The sequence below is a fragment of the Medicago sativa genome, chromosome 8 (genome assembly GCF_051527215.1).
Source record: "Medicago sativa cultivar Bolivia chromosome 8, Bolivia_mono, whole genome shotgun sequence".
NCBI classification, from domain to species: domain Eukaryota; kingdom Viridiplantae; phylum Streptophyta; class Magnoliopsida; order Fabales; family Fabaceae; genus Medicago; species Medicago sativa.
The window spans coordinates 86971346-86992726 of NC_140756.1; the positions used below are offsets into that span (position 1 = coordinate 86971346).

Consider the following 21381-nt stretch of genomic DNA (forward strand, 5'->3'; position numbering starts at 1 on the left):
CTTATAAATACAAGGTCTTAGAATTTTTGTTTGGGCCTAACACAGCCCCACAAAACCGGCCTGTGAGGTGATGACTACTCCCACTTATAAACACTTGTTCATGCCATCTCTCATCCAATGCTGGACTCACAAGGTAAGGCTCCATACAATTGAGACACAATGGGTCATGGAGGACCTGGGCCCTGCTATGGTGAGAGCTATCAAGCAATAACAATCCACAAAATTGAAATTTACTCTTAATAGCTGCTCAGTATCTACTGGACAGCATTAAAGTTCAAGGATAGCAGCTATTGAAGCTCATAATGGGATTGGGCAGTATAAAAAGCTTTAGGCATACTTGTTGGCAAGGTGTGACCACACACACACTTTCTATCAGAGAATGAGTAAGAAAGGTAAGGGATGAATCTCAAAACTAAATTTTATTCACCCTACAGTACATAATGCACTAACTGCATTTGTACACTATCCATGGTCCAATTTAGTTGGCACATTAACTGACTTCACTGACTGAATCAACTGCAACAACTAACTAACAAACTGTGTTAGACAGTAAACATTGAATTACCCTACAACAATATTTACTAAAATTTATGGTAAATTATTGAGACATTAGTTTAATTGAATGAGGGTAAATATTCTGTTAATGAGGGGTAATGGGAAATGTGCCAGTGTGATGAGAAATGCATGGATATAGACTTGTGAAAGTTTTACATTAGAGTTATTTTTGGTTCAGGATCATTGGCAACATCAGAGATAGTCAGTAAAACAAAGTGGATCTTCAAATACATTATTTTATACAATCCTAGCATTTGCCCTTTTAGCCTACAAATGTAGTGTTTGTCAAAAGTTGCATATTTCAGAAATGAATTGTACATGTAAAACATATTTCTTCGCTTCACAATACATATCATACTTGTTATTATAATTAAAAGTTAAATGTTCAAATAACAGAATGAGCTTCAGGTCTGTGATTTATAGTTAGTTGAACACATGGTACCTGTCCTTGAGCTTTGTACTCATCATAGAGTTGAAGCAAATTATCACCACTTATAACACGAGGCAATCTCCTCCGGAGAAGTTGTTCATCAGATGTTAGAGCAGAAGCAATTTTCATTCTCATAGCATTGGCACCTTCCGTCGTTTTTGACAGAAGGTCCAGAACACCACTCACTGGTTGCGCAGCTACACCAATAATACCCCTCCCAACACCCTGAACAAAACCTTCTACACCAGAAGTTTTTGCTCCTTCAAGAGGCTTCGTTAAAATGCCAGTTACCCCTCTGAATAAACCTTTAGCGAATGCACCACCTCCCTCTCTTATAACATCACCAAAATCCTCCACACCTTTACTTTCCTGTCACACAGTTATATTAAACATGGCTATCAGCATCCTATCAAATCACTACACATGACCAGAGATTTTTAAAATTGAAAAATAAGAATAAGAATAACAAAAAAAAAAAACGAAAGGAAAGTACTACTTAAGAGTTTTGACTTTTAGGTTTAATAGTAGTAATATGGCTATCAAAACTTAAAGCACAAGAAAAGAACAGCCTAGACAACCTGTCTCTGTCTACTTTGAATGAACTTCTTATCCATAGACAATGCAGCTACACCTTTGCTCATATGTCCAAGTGCACTACTTGCATTACCCAATATATCGACACCTGAGAGCAGCTGAAGTGGTTGACCTAGAAGATCTTTCCGGATATTTGAGATAGCCATGCTAATCATAGAACTCTGCCTCATGCATACGTTCTCGTTGAACCTCTGGTTTATCCTGACCTGCATCAGCACATTTATCATTAGAAGCACTTCGTTATATTCTCCAAATCCTAAAACTGCGTAAACTTAAGGCATAGCATATCTTTTTTCAAAAAAAGGCATAACATCTCAAAATTTATCATGCCTAAGATCTTCAGCATTTATAGATATATCTGCAGAAAAGATAGGTCTCATAAATTGAGATTATTGCAAAATTAGTCAAACAATGTTATGAGCATGGTCAGAATATAGTCTTAGCCAAGCCTTTAACAGAATCCTATAATAGCTCCTGTCGGCGAGGCATTTAGTCATGTTCTATAGAACAGAATCAGTTATAGCTAATGTAAGAATGAGAAACCACATCCGTTCTAATTGTTTTCAGACATCCCTAATATGTGTTGGGCAATACCGATCTAACATGTGCATCAGAACTATAAATAAGTAGATCACTGTAATCAGATCCCCTTTTTGTCAATGGAATTAATGGCAAATCAAATTCTATAAGATTGCACATTTATTTGTAGTAGTCAAATAATCATTCTTTCAATTAGCATAATTAGCTGTAAATATACATATGTCAGTTTAGCTAATTTAGTGGGTTGAAAGTGAACTTGACAGCTTGTAAATACATTGTATTTATATGAGAAATCAGAATGAAGAGGGACACAGTTTGACACTCATTTCTCTTAGTCTCTCTGAGTTTAACATCCCTCATTTCTCTTAGTTTCTCTGAGTCTAACATGGTGTCAGGTGAGGGGTGTCTCTCTTTATAAACTATAGTCAGACATTATCTTTAATCTATGTGGGGATTGGTTTTTCGAATACTTACATATCGCGTTCATAGTTAGAAAACAAACATAAAAGGCTGACTAAATAACCTTCAGCAAGAAGCTACTAGAGATTTACAGAAGGTTCCTTAAAATAAGGCAACTCAGAGAAAGAAACTAAAATACTTACAGGCATGTTTTCCGTGTTGCCTAATGCAGTCATTAAGGATGCCCAAAATCCAAGCACTCCCCTTGGTCTTTGACTTGGCGACATAGCCATCGACACTTTGAACCGTACTTCCGAAATATTAAGGACACTGTAATTCAAGGTAATGTCATGCAGTTTCTAAAAGCCCAACACAGATAATCACACATTTCCAACAGAGAGTATTGCTTACCCAATTTCGATGATTGGATCAACTGATGCAGCAGTAGTTTGAGATTCAGAAAGCCTACCGAGCTTCACCTGCTGGATCATTTCATGAAGGCGCCAAATAATAGGTTCATGGATGTTTATTAAAAAGGCAGCAGAACTTTCCGGCCCCTGCTTACCATAACCAGTTACAAAACAAGTCAAATCTCACGATTCATAAAAAAGTTATGAATTGACATATCTCTTTGCTAAATATTGTCATCTGATAAAACTCACGTGAAGACCAATATATGGATAGACACAAAGATCCAATGATCCATCTGACTGCATTGTAATGGAAAATTTCAGGATATAATCAGTTTCTGACACAACTCTCTGAGGCCTGAATAGAACTGGTGTTGGAGTTAATGGTAGTTGGTTGTCCACTTGTAGCCCACACATTCTGAGTTTGAATCTGGAACACCAGAGATATCACAATCTCAAAATTAGAATTTGTAAATAGAGTTGTGTTATTTGAACAACCATTTGATTGACCAGACAAAAATGTCTTGTAACCAAAATGTCTTGTATAGTTATTTTAAATCTTGGCTGAGTTGCACCAGTCAACAAGATATTAGGTATGAACTGTATTTTCACCAGGAAACTTGAGAAAATGTAACCGAAAATATATAAATGTCCATTTTTCATGTTGCAAACGAATTCAAAGATGCATATGTTGACTAAATGCAAATCTCACCTACTGATTCCGGAGCCCAAACCAGTCGAATATGCCAGAACAAGATTCTGAACAGACAGGTACAAAATTTCTTCCGGTGTATGGTCAATAATAGACACCCCAAGCTCAGCAAGATCAACATTGATGTGAAACTCAAAGTCTGTATCTGACATTAGTTGTTGCTTTTGAGAGTCATTCACTGATAATGAATGTCTTCTGCTCAGAACTCTAATAGGTTCAATTTCAGGCATCCAATCACTGATCTTAACAACATTGGTTTTCTCTTCCTTTACAATTGTAACACGCAAGGCTCTGGTTGGTCCATCTGCTACTTGGAGAGGCTGGTGATCAGAAATTTCATCGATATCGTACTTCAGCGATTTCATTGGGTCAGTTCCATCTACCAAGAGTTCCAATAAACGTCTCCTACCAAGATCTTCCCACAGAAATGAAGCAGCAGAATTTGGAAGCAGTAACTGCCAGGAATCACCGATACCATCAGCTTGACGAATGCGAATAGGCAGGAACATCGAACGATTTTCAACCCTGCCAATAGAAAAGTATATTAAAAACGGGGAAATGTCGGAACTAACACAGAGTGATGTTGATGAAGAAAGCGAAGAAGTCAAGAAAAATTTCGTCTCAAATCATAACCAAAATTTAGGCAACAACAACGGCATAGGTAGATGAAGTAATGGGAAATACACAATCCTTCAAATGTTACTTAAAAATAATACATTACACACCTTATCTTGGTCAAGTTGATCCTAAAGCCAGGAAAATAATTGCTTCAAATGATTTTCACAAAATATACAGGGATACACGTAAATACTATTCTCATTTACTTCAGTGTTAAAAAAAAAAATACAAGAAAAGATTAATATTATGATGATTCATAGGGAAGATAATGAGAGGAAAAAAACCTGTAAGGACTTGACAATGAATTTAGACGAAAAACAACTTCAAAGCGTGATCTCTTGGCACCACTTCTTACTGCTACCCTCAATTGCATTCTTTCATCTCCAACTTCTTTTTTCAAACTAATGCGCATCACACCTTCATAATTTACACTGAATGGTGCACTCCATTTGTAGCCATCGATACACAACTGAATGCATAATAGCAATTTCTCATAAGGAACTTTGTAAGATATAGATAACAAGGAAAATAAATAAGCTAGAAATATTTTGAAAATTAATAATAAACCTTCAAAAGTTCAACTTTAGCTGACGACTGCCATTCAAATGGTTTTGGAGGATCAGTGGGATGTATCCATACAACTGACTGAGTATCACATTGTTGCAAGCAGAGACTACATCCAATCCTATTGGTGAACATTGTATGTGGCTGGAAGTGAACCACCTGGACATCAAATAGAGTAACTATTATCAAGGGTATGGTATGGGGGCTGACTTGAAACACACGATGTGCAATAACCACGAAAGTTAAAGATATTGCAGGAACATAAGAGTATAGACTAAAAAATAAATTAATATATGCAAGTATTAGACTATTAGTATAACATTCCAACCTTTGTTCTGTCTGAAGTCATTTTCAACAATGCTGAAAGCTTGTAGTAGGATCCTTCAGATTTGAAAGCCTTAACATCAATGCGTTCCTAGAAGAGTTTTAATGAACATTATATACTAAGTCAAAAACCATACTAATATGCATATGCATTGCCAACAACAGGCAGTTGGTTTGTCCATCTATCATGGTTCGTAAGTTACAGGTTATAAAAAAAGTGATTTTGATATTCAATAATTTAGAGATTGATTTTCATAGATTTTTTTTTTTTTTAAAAAAAGTCGAATTGTTGTGTTTGTTTACCATAATGAAAATCAATGTTATGAAAAATGATTTTCTGGAGAAGGAACTCTAAACATGTCTCATTTGAAGCAGTTTTAGATATTATTTTTTCAGATTCTTATTTTTTTTTCCTTCAAAATTTGCGGATGAAAATTTCTAAAAGTTATTATCATTATTTTTTTTTCTTCTAAAAAAAGCCATAACAAACGAGCTCTTAGTAACACCTTGTTTTCCAGTTCAAGCAGAGATATCCCAGGGCTGTAAACTTCAGAATAGCGCATCGAAACAGAGATGCCCAACCTAGGAGACAGGTATGTGTCTTTCTGAGATTGAAATACCCCACTACGGCCAGCATAATCTTGTGGAGAAAGCATGCTAGGAAATGGACTATTATCTTCAATTGTTTCGAGTACTTGTAGGTTTCTCCTTGAACTAAAATGCCTTCTATCCATCGAGCTAATGGGATTTTTCAAAGCTGTCTTGGCAGACTTGACAGCCCTAGAGAGTAGGACTGAATCTGTCTCTGCATTTTCCAAAGGTTCCACTTCTACCAAACGATATGCCAACGGTAGAGAAGAATCATTGGCAATCCAATAAGGGACAAAAAGTCTTAGGGTTTTTGGTGCAGCACTGGTCCCACCCATGTCATGTTCTATACTCACACGCAATCTCCTGAAAAAATGATCATATATATCATCAATGCTAAAATAAAGATTACGCTTATAAAAAAATAATGTGTCAGTGCTACGCAACAAAAAGTCTGTTAAAATGAATAGCAATTAGCTTATGATTTTGCACAATGGTATTAATTAACCCAAAGGTAGGACTGAATTCAAATGAAGAAACATTATGGAAAATCAGGCTTAAGAAACACATAATATAACTACTAGTAAACTAGAAGATACATTTCAAGGGCATATTACATTTGAGAGCTTTGAGATCATCAAGCTCCAAAAATTAATTCAAATAAGAAAATATAGACACAAGAAAAATATTACTCCCCAAAACACAGGAAAAGTACATTATCACCAAGAGTAATATTGAAAAAGAATATCCATTATGATGGGTATTGCGTGAACACAAGTAACTTAAAGAAAATTAATTTGACATCTCCAAAAAAACAGATTACAAACCTTCTACTTTGTCGGTGAACCATCCAGAAATATGAGACGTGATTTGAGAAAGAAGGATCCAGTAGAAGAATTGGGTCCTGTACAAGGGAATCAAGGAAATAAGAAGAATAAGTAACAAGATTGCGAAGCACAGGCAATTTCAAATATAAATATCATAGTCATACAATGATAATACACGCAGAGCAAGATTAGTTATCACCTTTTCCATAACCCAACCATGCTGCACAGACAAAGTAAGATACAAAGGTTTCTGAATATCAACCGAATAGATATGTACACTCTGACGAGAAGAAATGACACCACGATGTCGCTCGACACAATTTCCTTCCTTTGTTTTCTCTGAGATTGAAAACTCAGCAGGACAAGGGAGCCGGTTTTCCAATTTCATTGGAGAGAAAATGGATATTCTCCAATCATATACAGGTATATTTAGTTCAGTATTAAGGACTGAGGCATCTGTACCCACACTAAACCATAACTGTTTATTTCCACTACTAGGGTTACAGCATAGAAGTATATCCTTTTTCTCCATCTCATTTAGCTTCAAAGAACAATTAGATGTCACACAATTTTGCCTAAAACCTGGATCTAACTGTTGGTCTTTGCTGTATATATAACTTGAACCAACAGCTACAGCATGACCCCATGAATACGAGGGTTGAGAGTTATCAAAACTAGGTCGAATTTGCAAATATTGTTCAGAGTCCTTTGACGTACTTCTCCATGATAAAACGGTAGAAGCTCCAGGGTGCACGGTACTCACTCCGCTCTGCAAGGATTCTTGACTTTGCTCAGAAATTGTTTGTCTAGTACGAATCCAACGCCTTCGACGGACAACATCAGAGGATAACTTCGTTGGAGATTTTGATGAAGCAGGAGGCCATCTTAAATTTTTAATGTCTGGTCCATATGCCCACCCTTCCTTGTCAACATTCTGAAACTTGTCTATGGACCAACCTGAAGCCCATTTCCACCCAGGAGGAAGTGGAGGTTCAAAGAAGTCCTGAAAAAATGATACAGGTGAATGACGATTTTAATCAGTGTGATAGGTAAGGAAATTAACAATTGATAACAGAAAGCCTATAAATATGCGAACCTTCGATGAGTAGGAAAAGTCCCTTGTGCTCCAGTGTCCAGGATTATCAGGGTGTACACCTGGCCAATTGTTACCCCAACCTGATGATAACTGATAATACTGATTTTGAAAGACTTCTTCAACTACAGTATTCGAAGTGTGTGTTCCAAGGGAAGGATCATGACCAAAAGAAGCTAGACACGTTGAAATATTCAACATAACATCTGAATCATTCACTACTGCGACAAGACCCCTCAAAATTACATGCTTCTTCCCATTTTTCATCACAACTTCCATACCAATATATTCATTTTGTAATGATTTTGGAGCAACTGAAAGTGGAAGCAATGATCGGATACTCTCCCACTCACCCTCTGGGTCAAGGCCCACCCAAAAACCTATCTCTCTATTACTAGTATTTTCACTTTCCAATTCTTTTTGAAGGTTAACAATAGTATTTCTTTCAAAATAAGAAGTTGAAACAGAGAGGCAGCCATCATGCTTGATTTCAACATTGCTTTGCTGAGCCTGCAAAACGAGAAAGAAGCAAAACATTATAGAAATTTAATAACTTATCGGACGGACAAATCTGGTAAAAACGCCATAATGTATGGTAACCAACCATTCTAGTAAGTGGATACGATCTAATATTTTGAACATCATATGGTTGATGAACCATTCTCACTGAAGCAACTTTCTTTAGAGTATTTGCACCATGTCCAACAGAAAAAGAAAGTGCACCTACGACATCCCCTGCATGATGAATACCCATGTTTTGAGGAAAAAAAACAAAAATAAGCTGAGTTACAGAAAAAAGAACTCCAATGTGGAAATGATTAATGATAACTAATCATTTGAAGAAAATGTAACATGTGGGAATTTTGATTTGAGAGATTCGATTAATCAGATTGCCTATAAACTTCTACAAACAAAGCCTCACTTAAAAGGGCAACCAAACAATATACGGCATTTCACTAAATAAAGAAGTCAATAAATACCTTTCCCAGCTTTTGCAGCAAGATTTGTAACCTCTATTTCCAATTTAGCAGGGGCCTGTAATTTTTTTTTCAACAACCATCATAAAAAATACATAAAAAATAAAAATAAATAAACCTCCTCAATTAATGATGCAATACCTTTCGAGGAACTTCAAATATAAAAAGTTCATTCCACTTTACATTGCCTTCATCCCAATTATTAATTCTTGATATTACAGGCTTGACACACTTTGTTCTTGCACTCTGGGGAAAAAGCTTTTGCTGCTCTGATGCCTGACTGTCAACAACGAGACGCAACGCACAGAAGAAGCTATGACTGTTACCATCATCATTGATAGGTAAACCCTACAAAATTTGAAACGAATTGATTTCAATGTTTTGGGTAGGAAGGAAAAGCAGGCATTCAATTAGAATTCTGCATAAGCATTTGCATCATGACCTTGGCTTCCAGTATCTGTACAGCAACATAAAAACGTGATTCTCTAGATTCATCTGCAACATTTAACCTATCTGAAAATCGCGGAGGTGGAATCCACACAGAAACACAATTTCCATGATGTAGCATATCAACTGTATCTACATCATGCTCAACTTTTTTGACAAAGATATCACACCCAAGCTTATTTTCTACTATCACAGTCTGCAAGTCATCCTCATCTAGTGCAGAAAATGTTGTACTTTCTCCTTTGCTGTGTTGACCACCAGCTTCCTGCAAACCAAACAGTTAGCAAGGCTTTTAAAAGATAGGAGCTCTAAAGGATAAATGGATAAGGGTTCAGATTTTGACCGCATTTAGCTTGGATGCTTTCTGTTCAAACTCTAACTGTCTTCTCCAGGAATGAACACTTCCCACAAAAGATTCAAGATTAGCCGCACTGACATTTACATTCAAGATGCTAGTTGCAGAAATTCGAATTCTCTTCCCTAATCCGAATGGTGGTTGAGCATTTGTATCAAATGTTTCAAACCTAAACAATTTAGAAAGGAAACATCTAATTATTGGCATATTTTCAACAGGATTTGCACATGAGTGAGGTAAAAAGAACATACTGAATCATTGGTATCTATTTTAATTAAAATATAGTACTGAGAAATAACATAACCAATCAATTACTTGAATATTCCATCAAATGGTTCCACGAGGGGTTCCCATGCCTCTAATTGTGCATTGAAGGTTGATGCAACAATGGAAGAAATAAGCACTGCATTCATCCCATGTAGTCCACCATGTGTTGCAAGCTTAATATTGGTAATTGTAGTGTCAAACAGGGGTCTCATCTGAAAGGTAGTTCAATTCAACGTTGAATTTATAAAATGAATACTCCTTTATAAAAAAAACTTATCATTGATAAATGACTCGGAAAGTATTGGCATTTGTTTTTGTAATAGACATAAAAAAAAAAACATACCATTCCACATAAGCTGTCTAAAATCGTCAGGGAAAAATATCGCAGCTTCAGCTCAGCATTTACATTCTCCCGGGTCTTCGGCTTTACTGAATCACCAATTATGTAAGCCAAACGGCTTGACGGCTTTTTAAGGTCAGAACGAGCCAGAAAAGTGCATGCCTGCATGTATATAACATGATAAATAAACTTCTTTTTGGAGTTTAAAATGTTACAACAACTCAACGGATATAAGCTTTTCCATAATGTAAATGTTCGTTATCTGAATTATCCTATTCGAATTTGAATGCTATCTTTCTTTTTTGTATTTTTTTTCTTCAGTTGCAGTAGATTGATTGGTATTTTTCATAGAAAATGTGGCCTACATATTCAATCTCCATACCTCTTTACACGAATGAGAGAAACAATTATTATCTTTTTTCCTAAATTACATGGTACAAAGATTCATGTTCTGGTCAAGAAACTGACCCATCAATGGTGAAAACAGTGATGATTACTGCACTAATTCCAACTCCCACAAAATCCATTAGGCCACCTGTTATTAGGTTTCCGCTATGAGGCCACCCACCATTTATATCCACACTCGAGATGTCCAGTCATGGGTGTGAGGGGGTGTGTTAAAGAGTCTCACATCGGATAAAAGATGGTTTAACATGTGTTTATAAGTGCGAGCAATCCTCACTGTCATAGGTTAGTAGGGAAGTATAACTACTAATCACATAATTGGCTAGACATTGTTTTTGAATTTACGATGTTTTTAACAAAAACGGAGGAGGAAGAATACACACTTTTAATTGTTATTATGGCATGGTATACCAATTTATAATGATGGCTTGACGCAAATAATACAAGAAAAACTAAAAAAGAAAAGACAATCCTTATAATCATGACTTCTCTCTATTTTATTTTTAATGAAATATCTCCTGTCTTCACTGTGCAGGCTCCTGGATTTTACAGATATTCTAATGTCTTGATGTTCCATTTCCCATTTTGGTTGTTGGTTCCATTTTCTTCCGTCAAGCCTTGTCGCACCTTCGACTCGACTCGTTCACTTGGACCTTCATCACAATGGCCCATTCGAGTCTTGTGTCGATCTCATATGATTGAGTAAATAAGAAAAAAAAAGACTGCTTCCTTTATTCCAGAATCAAGGAGTGTATCCTCCATTCCCCCTCCAACCATTTCCCCTTGCAATAGAGAAATAGGCTTTGTTTAGTCTGTAACTTTCCAATCCCCTTCCCCCATTACACTTTCTATTACTTAACCTTTTACCAACTATCCCTCCCAACTGTCCTAACTTTCCCGCCAAATTTCAAATTGAATTTCTTTTCCTACCGTACACTCCATAGCACCCTTCCCCTATCATTATTTTTGTCCCTAACATATTGTGAGTAAAACAAATTCTTTAAGAAATTGAGCTTGTTTATCTACCTATCAATGAAGCTACATTGTGATTGTAAAGGCCGCTACTTATTGCTTATAGTTACTTAACATAAAATAGATGGAGTCATTTGTATGCTTATGTTTCAACCATTCAGTAGCTAGTCGACATCCTCAAAGAGTTATTCCAACCTAACTTTGGAGATTATTGTAAGAAAATTTGGCATGGTGGATATCAATGCACCAAATTGAGAGTTATGAATAATGATTTGAATTAGTTTTGATTACTTGAATGTTAGCAAGCTCGTCAGAATTGTCCTAACCAACTCTATCTTTGATACTCAATCCTAATATCGCTTAATTCTTTTCACAAAACAATAATAGAAACAATTACCTTATCTTGGCCTCAAAACACATGATTAAGCATTAGAATGAAACTTTTGAAGATCACAAACAAGCAACTATATTTGTTTTACTTTAGAAGACATTGCTAAAGAGTGTATTGAAGAGTCCCACATTGGATGAGAGATGGCTTGATCAAGTGTTTATAAGTGGGGACTGCCCTCACCTCACAAGCTGGTTTTGTGGGGTTGTGTTAGACCTAACCACAAATTCTAAGATGGTATCAGAGCCTTCGCCAAGATCCGTTGGGCAACTACTATCAAGTTTCCGCTATTGCACCACCCACCATTTATATCATTTATATCGATGCACCAACCCCATTAGTGTTGGGCGTGAGGGTGTGTGTTTAAGAGTCCCACAGATGGCCTGATCAAGTGTTTATAAGTGGGGCCATCCTCACCTTACAAGCCAATTTGTCGGGGTTACGTTAGGCCCAACCATAAATTCAAAGAGACATTTATAAAGAATTTTTTATTGTATTCAGGAAAGGGAAAGTTATGGTTAACCTGATTTTCTACTTTCCAAATGCTCCAGGATTGAGGAGCTCTTGAACCTGCAGATCTTGATAGAGGAGCCTCATGAATGTTTGCTTGGCTAACAAGATCCATCCTAGGGCAGCAAAACAAATCTGCACGTGGTGCTTCATCTGTTCTCGTGACAACACAACCCAGAGAAACATAACCAGGAGGGGCAATAGGATACCAGAAGAAAACTTCCTCAATCCCTTTCCCTGCAATATGGGAAACTTTGGTAAATTGAAGAGGTTTTGAAGAGATTTCAGGATTGTCATTCTTGAAGATTATTCCCAGCGCAGGAGGTTCTAGGCTGAAAGGCAGGTAAAGAGAAAACATTAATCCCCATTAAACTTTCAACTAAACGATATGTGATAAAAGGTTTAGATAAATGGCTTAAAAGATAACAAGGTCTAACCCTTCAGTGATGCAATCTCCCAAGACAGCATAACCACGATGTGCAGTAGGTCGCCAAATAGAGACCGGACGACGGAGGTCACTGCCTTTGTCCCACCAAATCCTTTCAAAGTTTGGTGTAGACATATAGCAGTTGGTTGCCTTTGTAATAGACTTGAGAATATCCCATCCAGATGTATTTGTGCTTTTTGTTGTCTGCTGATTATTATTTTCCTGGTCAGAATTAAAATCTGACACTAGACCCATAAGAGGAGCTCTATTTGAATTCCAGACAAGAAGATGATTTAAGTCGTAAAATCTGTCTTTGAGAGGGAAGCCCGAAGAAGAATACGCAAAAAAAGAGCCAATAGCATTGTCAAGGCGCCATACGCTAAATCCAGAGGTAAATTGATCATTTGATGAGATATTAAATATGCAGTCCGAATACTTTGCTGATGTTACAAGATCAGAACGTAGGCAATAAACAACATGATTTGGGGGTGGTTGATTCCCAACATGAGCTACGCAACCCAGTGTTGTGTATCCTGGGGGCGCAACAGGCATCCAAAGAGAGCAATCACTGGCACCAACAGAATGGCCATCATTTCCACCTCCTTGAATATTCTGGAATGACCCAATAAGATGGAAATCAACAGGCTTCCTTACACGACCATATGTGTTACTTACTGCCATTACTGCCTGTGAAGGAGGAATTGGCCTGAAAAGACATTGAAATATAATATTAATGTAGTCAGAATTCAGATCAGAACCAGAAAGAAGTTTCACAAAAAAAAAAAAAAAAACTAGCAAAACAAGAACGTCATATTACATTTAGTGTAGAATGTAGATGGAAAAACAATATTCACTGTTTTCTTGTATTCAAGAAATGTTTTTGTTAATTAAAATCAATAAACTGTTAAGGTAGTTTGCATCATACAGCACTTTAACTCTTGAAGAAGTTTACATGAGAGGTCCTTCTGTTACAGTGATCTCTACTGAATGAATGAATTGTGTTTTCTACATTGTGAACTCTGTTACAGTGATAGCTATTTATATGAGAGGTGCTTCTGTGCCACCTCAACACATTCTGTTGAGGCAGTTATCACCAGACAGCTGGCACACTAATCAACATATAAGACAGATTACAAAATAGCTAAACTTAGTAATATCTATGCACTTCTCTGACAGAGCCATATGAGCTCACATGTAGTGAGTGCCATAGCTCAGTATTCAACCTCCGTACTGGATATAGCAACATTCCACTTCTTACTTTTCGATGAAATCAAATTGCCTCTAATAAGAACACAATGTCTTTGGGATGAACATCCTGCCAAATTTGCATCTATTGTATAGAACAATATCCGAATGACCAATATTTGTGCAGACTAGACCTTTCCTAGGGTACCTTTAATGTATCTCAAAAGATTCTAACCACAGCATCACAATGGACATCGAAAGGGGAACTCGTGAATTGATTCACAACTAAGTTTTTGTAGACATTACAACTAGGATTTTGGGATGTTTTCTAGGCCCATTGATTGTGAGCTCTGGTACAAACTCAAGACCGAGAGTTTGATGCTGAATAGCTTGAGCGAATAGCTTCCAGCGTTTTGTATTTATAATAATAAGGCTCAAGTCCCCTGACTGTCCCAATGTTGCGATTTTGGCCCCCTATAGAAAAAAATGACAAATTTAGTCCCCTATGTTTTAGCCCCTTTGCAATAGTAGTCCTTTTCTCCAATTTTGACTTATTCAACGCTGGCACGGCATCTCATTAAACCAGTTGGCATGCCACGTGGGTAATTAATGAATTAAAAAAAATAATTCCACATAATCATTTATGAAATTAAATATATAAAAAACGGAAAAAAAATCAGAAAATTGTTGAATCTTCATCATCTACAACAACAATCACTCCAACAACAACAACAACCTTCATGGGAAAAAAAACCCAGAAAATTATCACCAAACCTAATTCCTCCTTTGTTGAATCTCAAACCAAAATCTCTCCTCAATCTCTGCTCTCCAAATCTGAGATTATGAGTAAGGAGAGGTGAATATCATGAGATTTAAGAGAAAAGGGTGTGTGGCTGCAAGAGAATTTGGGAGATTCAGGCAATTACTCAAACCATGATTGGAACTTTCCAAACAAGATTCAGGCAATTACTAAAAATCGCTCATCAATGTAGCTACAACATACAAGATTCAGGCTATTACTCAAACCATGATTGGAACTTTCCAAACAAAAATTCAAACATGCCAAACAGTGAGGAGATAAGTTCTTCTCTCTTCCCGATTTTTAGATTCCACTCCATTCTCACTATCACTAGAAGAATCATTCTTCCTCCAAATTTTTCGCCTTTCAGACTTTTATGCCCCAACCCTCTTCTTATCACTCAAATCCCTAACCTAGGAACAGAACGAGGCTAATTACGGCAACAATTGGGCCTGGGCTTGCGGGGTTTCTGGGCCCCCTAATAATAAACTGTACAACAGGAATCCCTTGATTATAGAAATTAAATTTATTTTGTATCAGTCTAATTACATCAAAGATATATACATGGAAACAGAGAATATTCACATAGAAGAATATAAGGGACATAGTTCAAAAAAAAAAAAAAATCTATTGACAATGGATATCTCAACTAAAAATATTTTTTTTTTTAATTATCATCTTAAAGGACATTTCATCGTATTTTACCAGGGCGAAATTTAGTGTTAACAAAGTTCTACACTTAGATTTTTATGGGTACAAAAAAAAAAAAAAAAAAACAGTCAAAAAGATTTGAACACAATGAAAAAAAAGGTATACCTCGATGTCACACAATCTCCTAATATAACATAATTGGCAGGAGCTTGAGGCCTCCAAAAGGTAATATTATTGTTGGGACCTGTCTCTGAAAGAGAGAAGACCAAATAGTTCATTGTAAAAGCCTATTTTCTCAATTATATATATAGCATAGAACATAATGTTCAAGCGGATAAACTGAATACACGAAAATAAGAAAATATTGTGATCAGGCTATTGCATTTAATTAAGAAGAAACCTTTTTCAGACACCCAAACTCGATCAAAGTTGGTACATGGAACTAGGGGAGTTGCATTTCCAAGATTTAATGCAGCAGATGCCTGACTTTGAAGATTTAGTATAAGAGAAATAGCACTAAGTGAAAGATGAATACAGATGTCCGTTGAAAGCAAAGATATATTTGTTTTATCCTTCACAGATGTATATCCCCCAGAAATATCCACTGGATCTAGAATGACAAGACCAGAACCAGCTTCAACAGTAAAATCCTTCGCCAGGGCTCTAATCCAAGTGTCTTTTTCCTTTGAGGCATACCTACTCAAATAAACAGGAAAGTTGCAGATCAAATGCTTGCTGAGAAACTCATTCAATTTTTAAAGAATGTATTAACGAAAAGAAGTGAAATTGAACACTGCTTAGCTCAACTGAGCTGATATTGAAGGTTTTGATAGAAAGAAAATTAGGAGAATTAAATATGGGAATTCTTGGCAATAATAGTTCCAATTGAGGAACAATTAACTAAATAAGACGGTGTCTAATTAGTGGTTAATGGACAAAGTATAATGGCATGATTAATCACTTTGTTAATTGTTCGTGAACTGAATATATTTTTGTCAAGAATTCCTAAACAATAATTTTCCCAAGAAAATAAAATGTCAGCAAAAACGTCTCACATGAAGCTAAGGTCCAACTTTGCACGAATAAGCTTCTCACTGTAAGATGAATCATCGAGAAACGACTTAGTACCATCGTAGAAGGTGAAGTCAGAAGAAACAACCTAACAGAAAAGCAAAGCAGCCTTTAGACAAAAGAACACCAAAATCTAAAAAGCAAAATGGAAAATGAAAGATGACAAATCTTCAAGGGGAGGGTAGTTGTGCACATGAATTAAAGCTAGACAAATAAGTAAAGTAATTTTCGATGCGTTCTATTGAAAAGGGAAAACACAGCAAAAATGCAATGCAAACTATCTACAATAAACAATAAACCATTTTTGGAACTTCCTATCTTCGACTTTGATTGTTTATGAAACTAATCAATGATAATGGAAAATGAAAGATGTTAAATCTTCAAGTGGTGGGTAGTTGTTGACATGATTTGAAGCTAGACAAATAAGTAAAGTTATTTTCAATGTGTTCTATCGAAAAGGGAAAACACAGCAAAAATGCAATGCAAACTACCTACAATAAATAAATAAATACAGCATTTTTGTAGGTTCTTATCTTCGACTTTGATTGTTAAAGAAAATAATCAAGGATAATTGTTGATTCAGTATGACATAGACTAATAGCTTAGACATATTATGTTTCGAATAGAGCCTCAGATAGCAAAAACATTACTAGGAGAAGCAATACAATCTTAAAGCACAATAATTCCTCCAGAAGAGATATCTAGTCATAATCCAGTTGAGAGATAAGATAGCTCAAAACAAGTAAACTTAAATGATCAAATTATAGATAATTGATAATTAAACATGCCCAAATTTCAGATCACAATATAAAATTATAATTCATCATAAATTAACGGCTTATCATTACACTTGCCTTGTGTAAAAACTATTTTCAGCAGAGGGAATAAAAAAAGTTATTATGTGATTCAGAAAGGAAAAAAAAAGTCATGTGGAAGCATGGCAACTCATTGTCTATGAAATGGAATTTGAAGAAACGTCGACATGAAATCCTGAACAAAGTACAACATGACTAGATATCGCTTGAAAATGGTTTTGATAACCAGAAACAGCAAAGATCCAATGCACACATCTTGATCGACAAATCACAAACATGCAAAGAAATCCAATCGGTGTAGTCAAATATCAGTCATGGCGGATATCAGTGGCGGTTTTTGGGCTCTCCGCCATGCCCAATTTTGGCCGATATGCCAGGATTTTCAGCCATATTTCGATATGATGGCCCTGCAAAGTAATGGTATGGTGGGATCGACAACACTGGATCCAATTAAGATGTAAGGTCTTTGGGCATATGTGATTGTGCCATTCGAAGCATTGTGCGTTTTATTCTTGGAAACGTGAAGTATATTACCTGGGTTTCAAACGTAAAACTTTGAGTTTCGTTTGATTCACTCTGAGAATTTAAGGAAGACCCTGACGTTTGATTCATGGTGTCAAGGCTTTTGTCATCACCAGAAGACAAATTGCCTGGAACCACAATGTCAACACCATCTTCAATAGAGATTGAGTAGCTGCTATCATTACTCAGGTACGTATACTTCCTTAGCAGAGAACCATTCTGATAGATAAATGACAAATGTCAGTTTCTAATATGCAGCAACTCCTATATCTAATAGGGCAATAAATGCTTTTTAGAAATTCTTATTCCCTAATATTCAGTATTTATGGCCTATTTCTCTGGCCCTATTTGACCAACGAAGAAACCTTAAGAAAGAAAGATATCAGTAGAGATAAAGATGACACAACACATTCCCCTTAACATGGTGAAAAAAATTAAACAGTAGAGATAAAGATGACACGAGACATTCCCCTTAACATGGTGAAAAAAATTAAACAGCAGGAACCAACAAATGTAACACAGAGCTTGAAGAGAAACACTCACAACAACCTACCCTACCAACAAATTAAATGTCTTAAAAACACCAAGTGTTGCTCTCCATTGAAAACATTGAAGAACATCAAATATTAAATACTACAACAAACCATTTCCCCTTCAAGGTTCTACTTAAACAATTGACCATATTCAATAAAAAGTGCTTCAAAATCTGAGCAAACAAGATATTTGTGAAAACTTAGCACACGTGACATTGAAGATATACATTTTGCAAAGTATCATCAGTATTAATCACATTGTGAAATATTTCAATTCCTGAAGGCACTTTAAAGAGTTAATTTTGCCCTAAAGTATAAACATGAAATTAGAAGAAATAACTTCCTGATTAACGGGAAGCGTATTACCTCAATTTTTACATTAACAAATCGCAATCTTTTGCCGCGTCCAATGACTATAATTGGTCTAAACCTTGTACTGCGGACTTCTTTTGTATCTGTTTCAACAGATAAACAAATAACCTTTCCACAGCCATCGTATGTATATTCATCAATTCCTACCCAATCTGCAACTAATTGTTTAGATGGGGAGAGGTGCACCACATCCTCTTCCTGCCTGTAAACTGCTTCCATCAGCACTATGCTACTGTTTCTGCTAATCGGGTCGTTCTTTGGATCTGTTGTTTCCTCTCTTCCAGTGAGTGCTCCCAAAGCAGGCACAAAAAACTCTGCCACTGCAAGAAGAAAATCGGGCACAACAAGGACTCGAGGTTGCTGCACACGAATTACAAATGATTGGGATGACATACGCCACCTGTAGTCCATCAAGAACATTGTTGAAATGGGCATATTATCTATTCCAGCTTCACTGGTTGTCCTCCGAAAGCTGCCTGGGTTAAACAAAAAGGGAACCTTTACAGTAAAAGCTTGTTTGAAAGCATCAGTAGATGATCCAAGCATCAGGCGCATTTCAGGTTTCGTATCAGGACGAAAATCTAGTATGGAAAATTTTGGAATTGTCACAAACAAGTCTGTCTCTGATGAAGATGTCATACGATATGAAACCCAGAGACCTTCCAGCTGCATAAATAATCCCAATTAAAGAAATGAGAATGAAAGGTTAGCACATAAAATTCAGACATATCAAGCTGACAAAAAAACTCATTCATTTAGTTAAAATCAAATCACTAAGAAACTGTCATGGAAACAACTTCATTTGTATATATAGACAAGTGAATCATATAAATATAAATACTCACCGCAATATGAGCCAATGGCGACTCCCCATCAGTACCATTACAAAGCTCCAGCAAGGCATGGTTCCCCACAACAGTTATAATCGTAACGGTCTGTGACAATAGATTTTGACTGTTCAGGTTAACCTTATCAACCAGAAGCTTAATAGTATCCTTTGAACCAGATTTTCCACCACGAAAGCTAGCAGGAAGCCTTGGTTCTTCTGATAAATTCATGGTTGTACAATCCAAAATCACCTTATATTCTTTATCGGACATTACCCCGTGCAATAGATCCACCTGCTCAAGTGATCATAAAATTAACTGAAGGATATGGATTTTTTTAGTGAAATACAAGAATTAAAGCATGCAATCGCAGGTACTTACGACATGAAATCATTGTGGGATTTAGATATTGAGAAGACTTCATATTTTCAGACAAATACATGATATACCCTAAGCTTTAAAATGGATATAACAAAATTTGGATTTTTTTAGTGAAATACAATAATTAAAGCATGAAATCATAGGTACTTATGATATGAAAGCATTGTGCGATTTAGAGACGGAGAAGAAGATTGAGGGATACAATGTGACTAAATCTGTAGTGACTAACTAAATGCCAACCGTTGATGTAGATCTGATGGTTATTAATGATTCCTCTCATCTCTCACAATAAACACTCCTCTCACTTGATATGCCCTATATATAGAGGGTGTATCAAGTGAGAGGAGGTTTTAATGTGAGAGATGAGAGGGTTAAATCACAACCCTCAAATTAATCTTTCTTGTGGTATGTAATTTGCATAACTGTAGTGGAATTTCAGCGTCCTTGTCTTTTAACGCGTCTTCTCTCTTCTCTCAGACTTTTCCAATTCCTCATATTCCAAACCAAACTCACCATCTTTCAACAATCAACACCTTGAATCCTTCATATGCTCCTAAAACCTCAAATCGTTCTAGTTTGTTTTGTTTGTTGAAGTCTTAACAACAACTTTGACTCACGCCCAGCTGCGACGACGCCGTATTTTCAGGAGCAACTCAATGCACGTTGATTCACCATGATGAATTTCAATCCCTATTTGTAGAATCAGTTTTCGGCCACAGAGAATCACGGTATTGGGCGATTCGAAAAATTAGGCGATGGGTGATTGTGTTCTTTGTCTCTCTTTTATATATATGGCAGCCATTGATGACTGGTTTTGGAGTTTCTGGAGTTTTTGGGTCTGATTTCATGAATCTAATTTTGGAGTTTCTTGGTCTAATTATATCTTTATGAGTGACACCCATTGATGCTGGATTTTGGAGTTTCTTGATCTAATTTTATGAATTTTTCTTTTGATTAAAATATAATAATACAATTAGTTGTCGCTTTAAATCCCAAATAAAATTCAGCAAGACTTTTATATGATGTCTAATTGAGTCTCCAATTATACGTTTTCTAGTAATCAAATAGTTGGGAGATGTGATGTAAGGGAAAAGTCTGTACTTGAATCTTGAGGAATAGGGAGAAGAAGAAGAAAGAATAATCCCATATGCAAAGAAAGAGAGAGCGTATAAAAAATGTGAACCATTAAGATTGATCTAAGGGCTATGGTTTAATCCTCTCATCTCTCACAATAAAACCCCTCTCATTTGATATGTCCTCTATATATATATATATATATATATATATATATATATATATATATATATATATCATCTTAGGTCAGCAGATAGGTCAACAGAGTGTATATTCCCACGAAAATGAGGATTTTGGCATAATCTTTACAACTCTTTGTTAATCATAGATTATTTTTGTTTGTTCATAATTGGGGGTCAGCATTCTATGTTAACTCTTCTCCCTCTCCTAATTACAGGTACAATAGCCT

General features: G+C 36.1%; 1 protein-coding gene across 1 annotated transcript in view; it reads right to left on the reverse strand.

Moving 5' to 3' along the window:
• Positions 1 to 21381, reverse strand: part of LOC146902774 (calcium-dependent lipid-binding family protein) — a 50580-nt gene that overhangs the window by 1645 nt on the left and 27554 nt on the right. The window contains exons 33-60 of the mRNA XM_085732346.1: positions 19536 to 19811; positions 18685 to 19356; positions 17798 to 18004; positions 16433 to 16536; positions 15778 to 16073; positions 15543 to 15627; positions 12753 to 13448; positions 12329 to 12647; positions 10044 to 10202; positions 9749 to 9912; positions 9422 to 9602; positions 9074 to 9343; positions 8773 to 8979; positions 8635 to 8689; positions 8259 to 8389; positions 7658 to 8164; positions 6761 to 7564; positions 6562 to 6638; positions 5653 to 6100; positions 5151 to 5237; positions 4826 to 4981; positions 4543 to 4727; positions 3641 to 4165; positions 3181 to 3358; positions 2930 to 3075; positions 2722 to 2848; positions 1564 to 1785; positions 998 to 1354 (exon numbers count right to left, since the gene is read on the reverse strand). Of these exons, the coding sequence (XP_085588472.1) occupies positions 998 to 1354; positions 1564 to 1785; positions 2722 to 2848; positions 2930 to 3075; positions 3181 to 3358; positions 3641 to 4165; positions 4543 to 4727; positions 4826 to 4981; positions 5151 to 5237; positions 5653 to 6100; positions 6562 to 6638; positions 6761 to 7564; positions 7658 to 8164; positions 8259 to 8389; positions 8635 to 8689; positions 8773 to 8979; positions 9074 to 9343; positions 9422 to 9602; positions 9749 to 9912; positions 10044 to 10202; positions 12329 to 12647; positions 12753 to 13448; positions 15543 to 15627; positions 15778 to 16073; positions 16433 to 16536; positions 17798 to 18004; positions 18685 to 19356; positions 19536 to 19811 (7641 nt within the window). The remainder of the gene's footprint in view (positions 1 to 997; positions 1355 to 1563; positions 1786 to 2721; positions 2849 to 2929; positions 3076 to 3180; positions 3359 to 3640; positions 4166 to 4542; positions 4728 to 4825; positions 4982 to 5150; positions 5238 to 5652; positions 6101 to 6561; positions 6639 to 6760; positions 7565 to 7657; positions 8165 to 8258; positions 8390 to 8634; positions 8690 to 8772; positions 8980 to 9073; positions 9344 to 9421; positions 9603 to 9748; positions 9913 to 10043; positions 10203 to 12328; positions 12648 to 12752; positions 13449 to 15542; positions 15628 to 15777; positions 16074 to 16432; positions 16537 to 17797; positions 18005 to 18684; positions 19357 to 19535; positions 19812 to 21381) is intronic.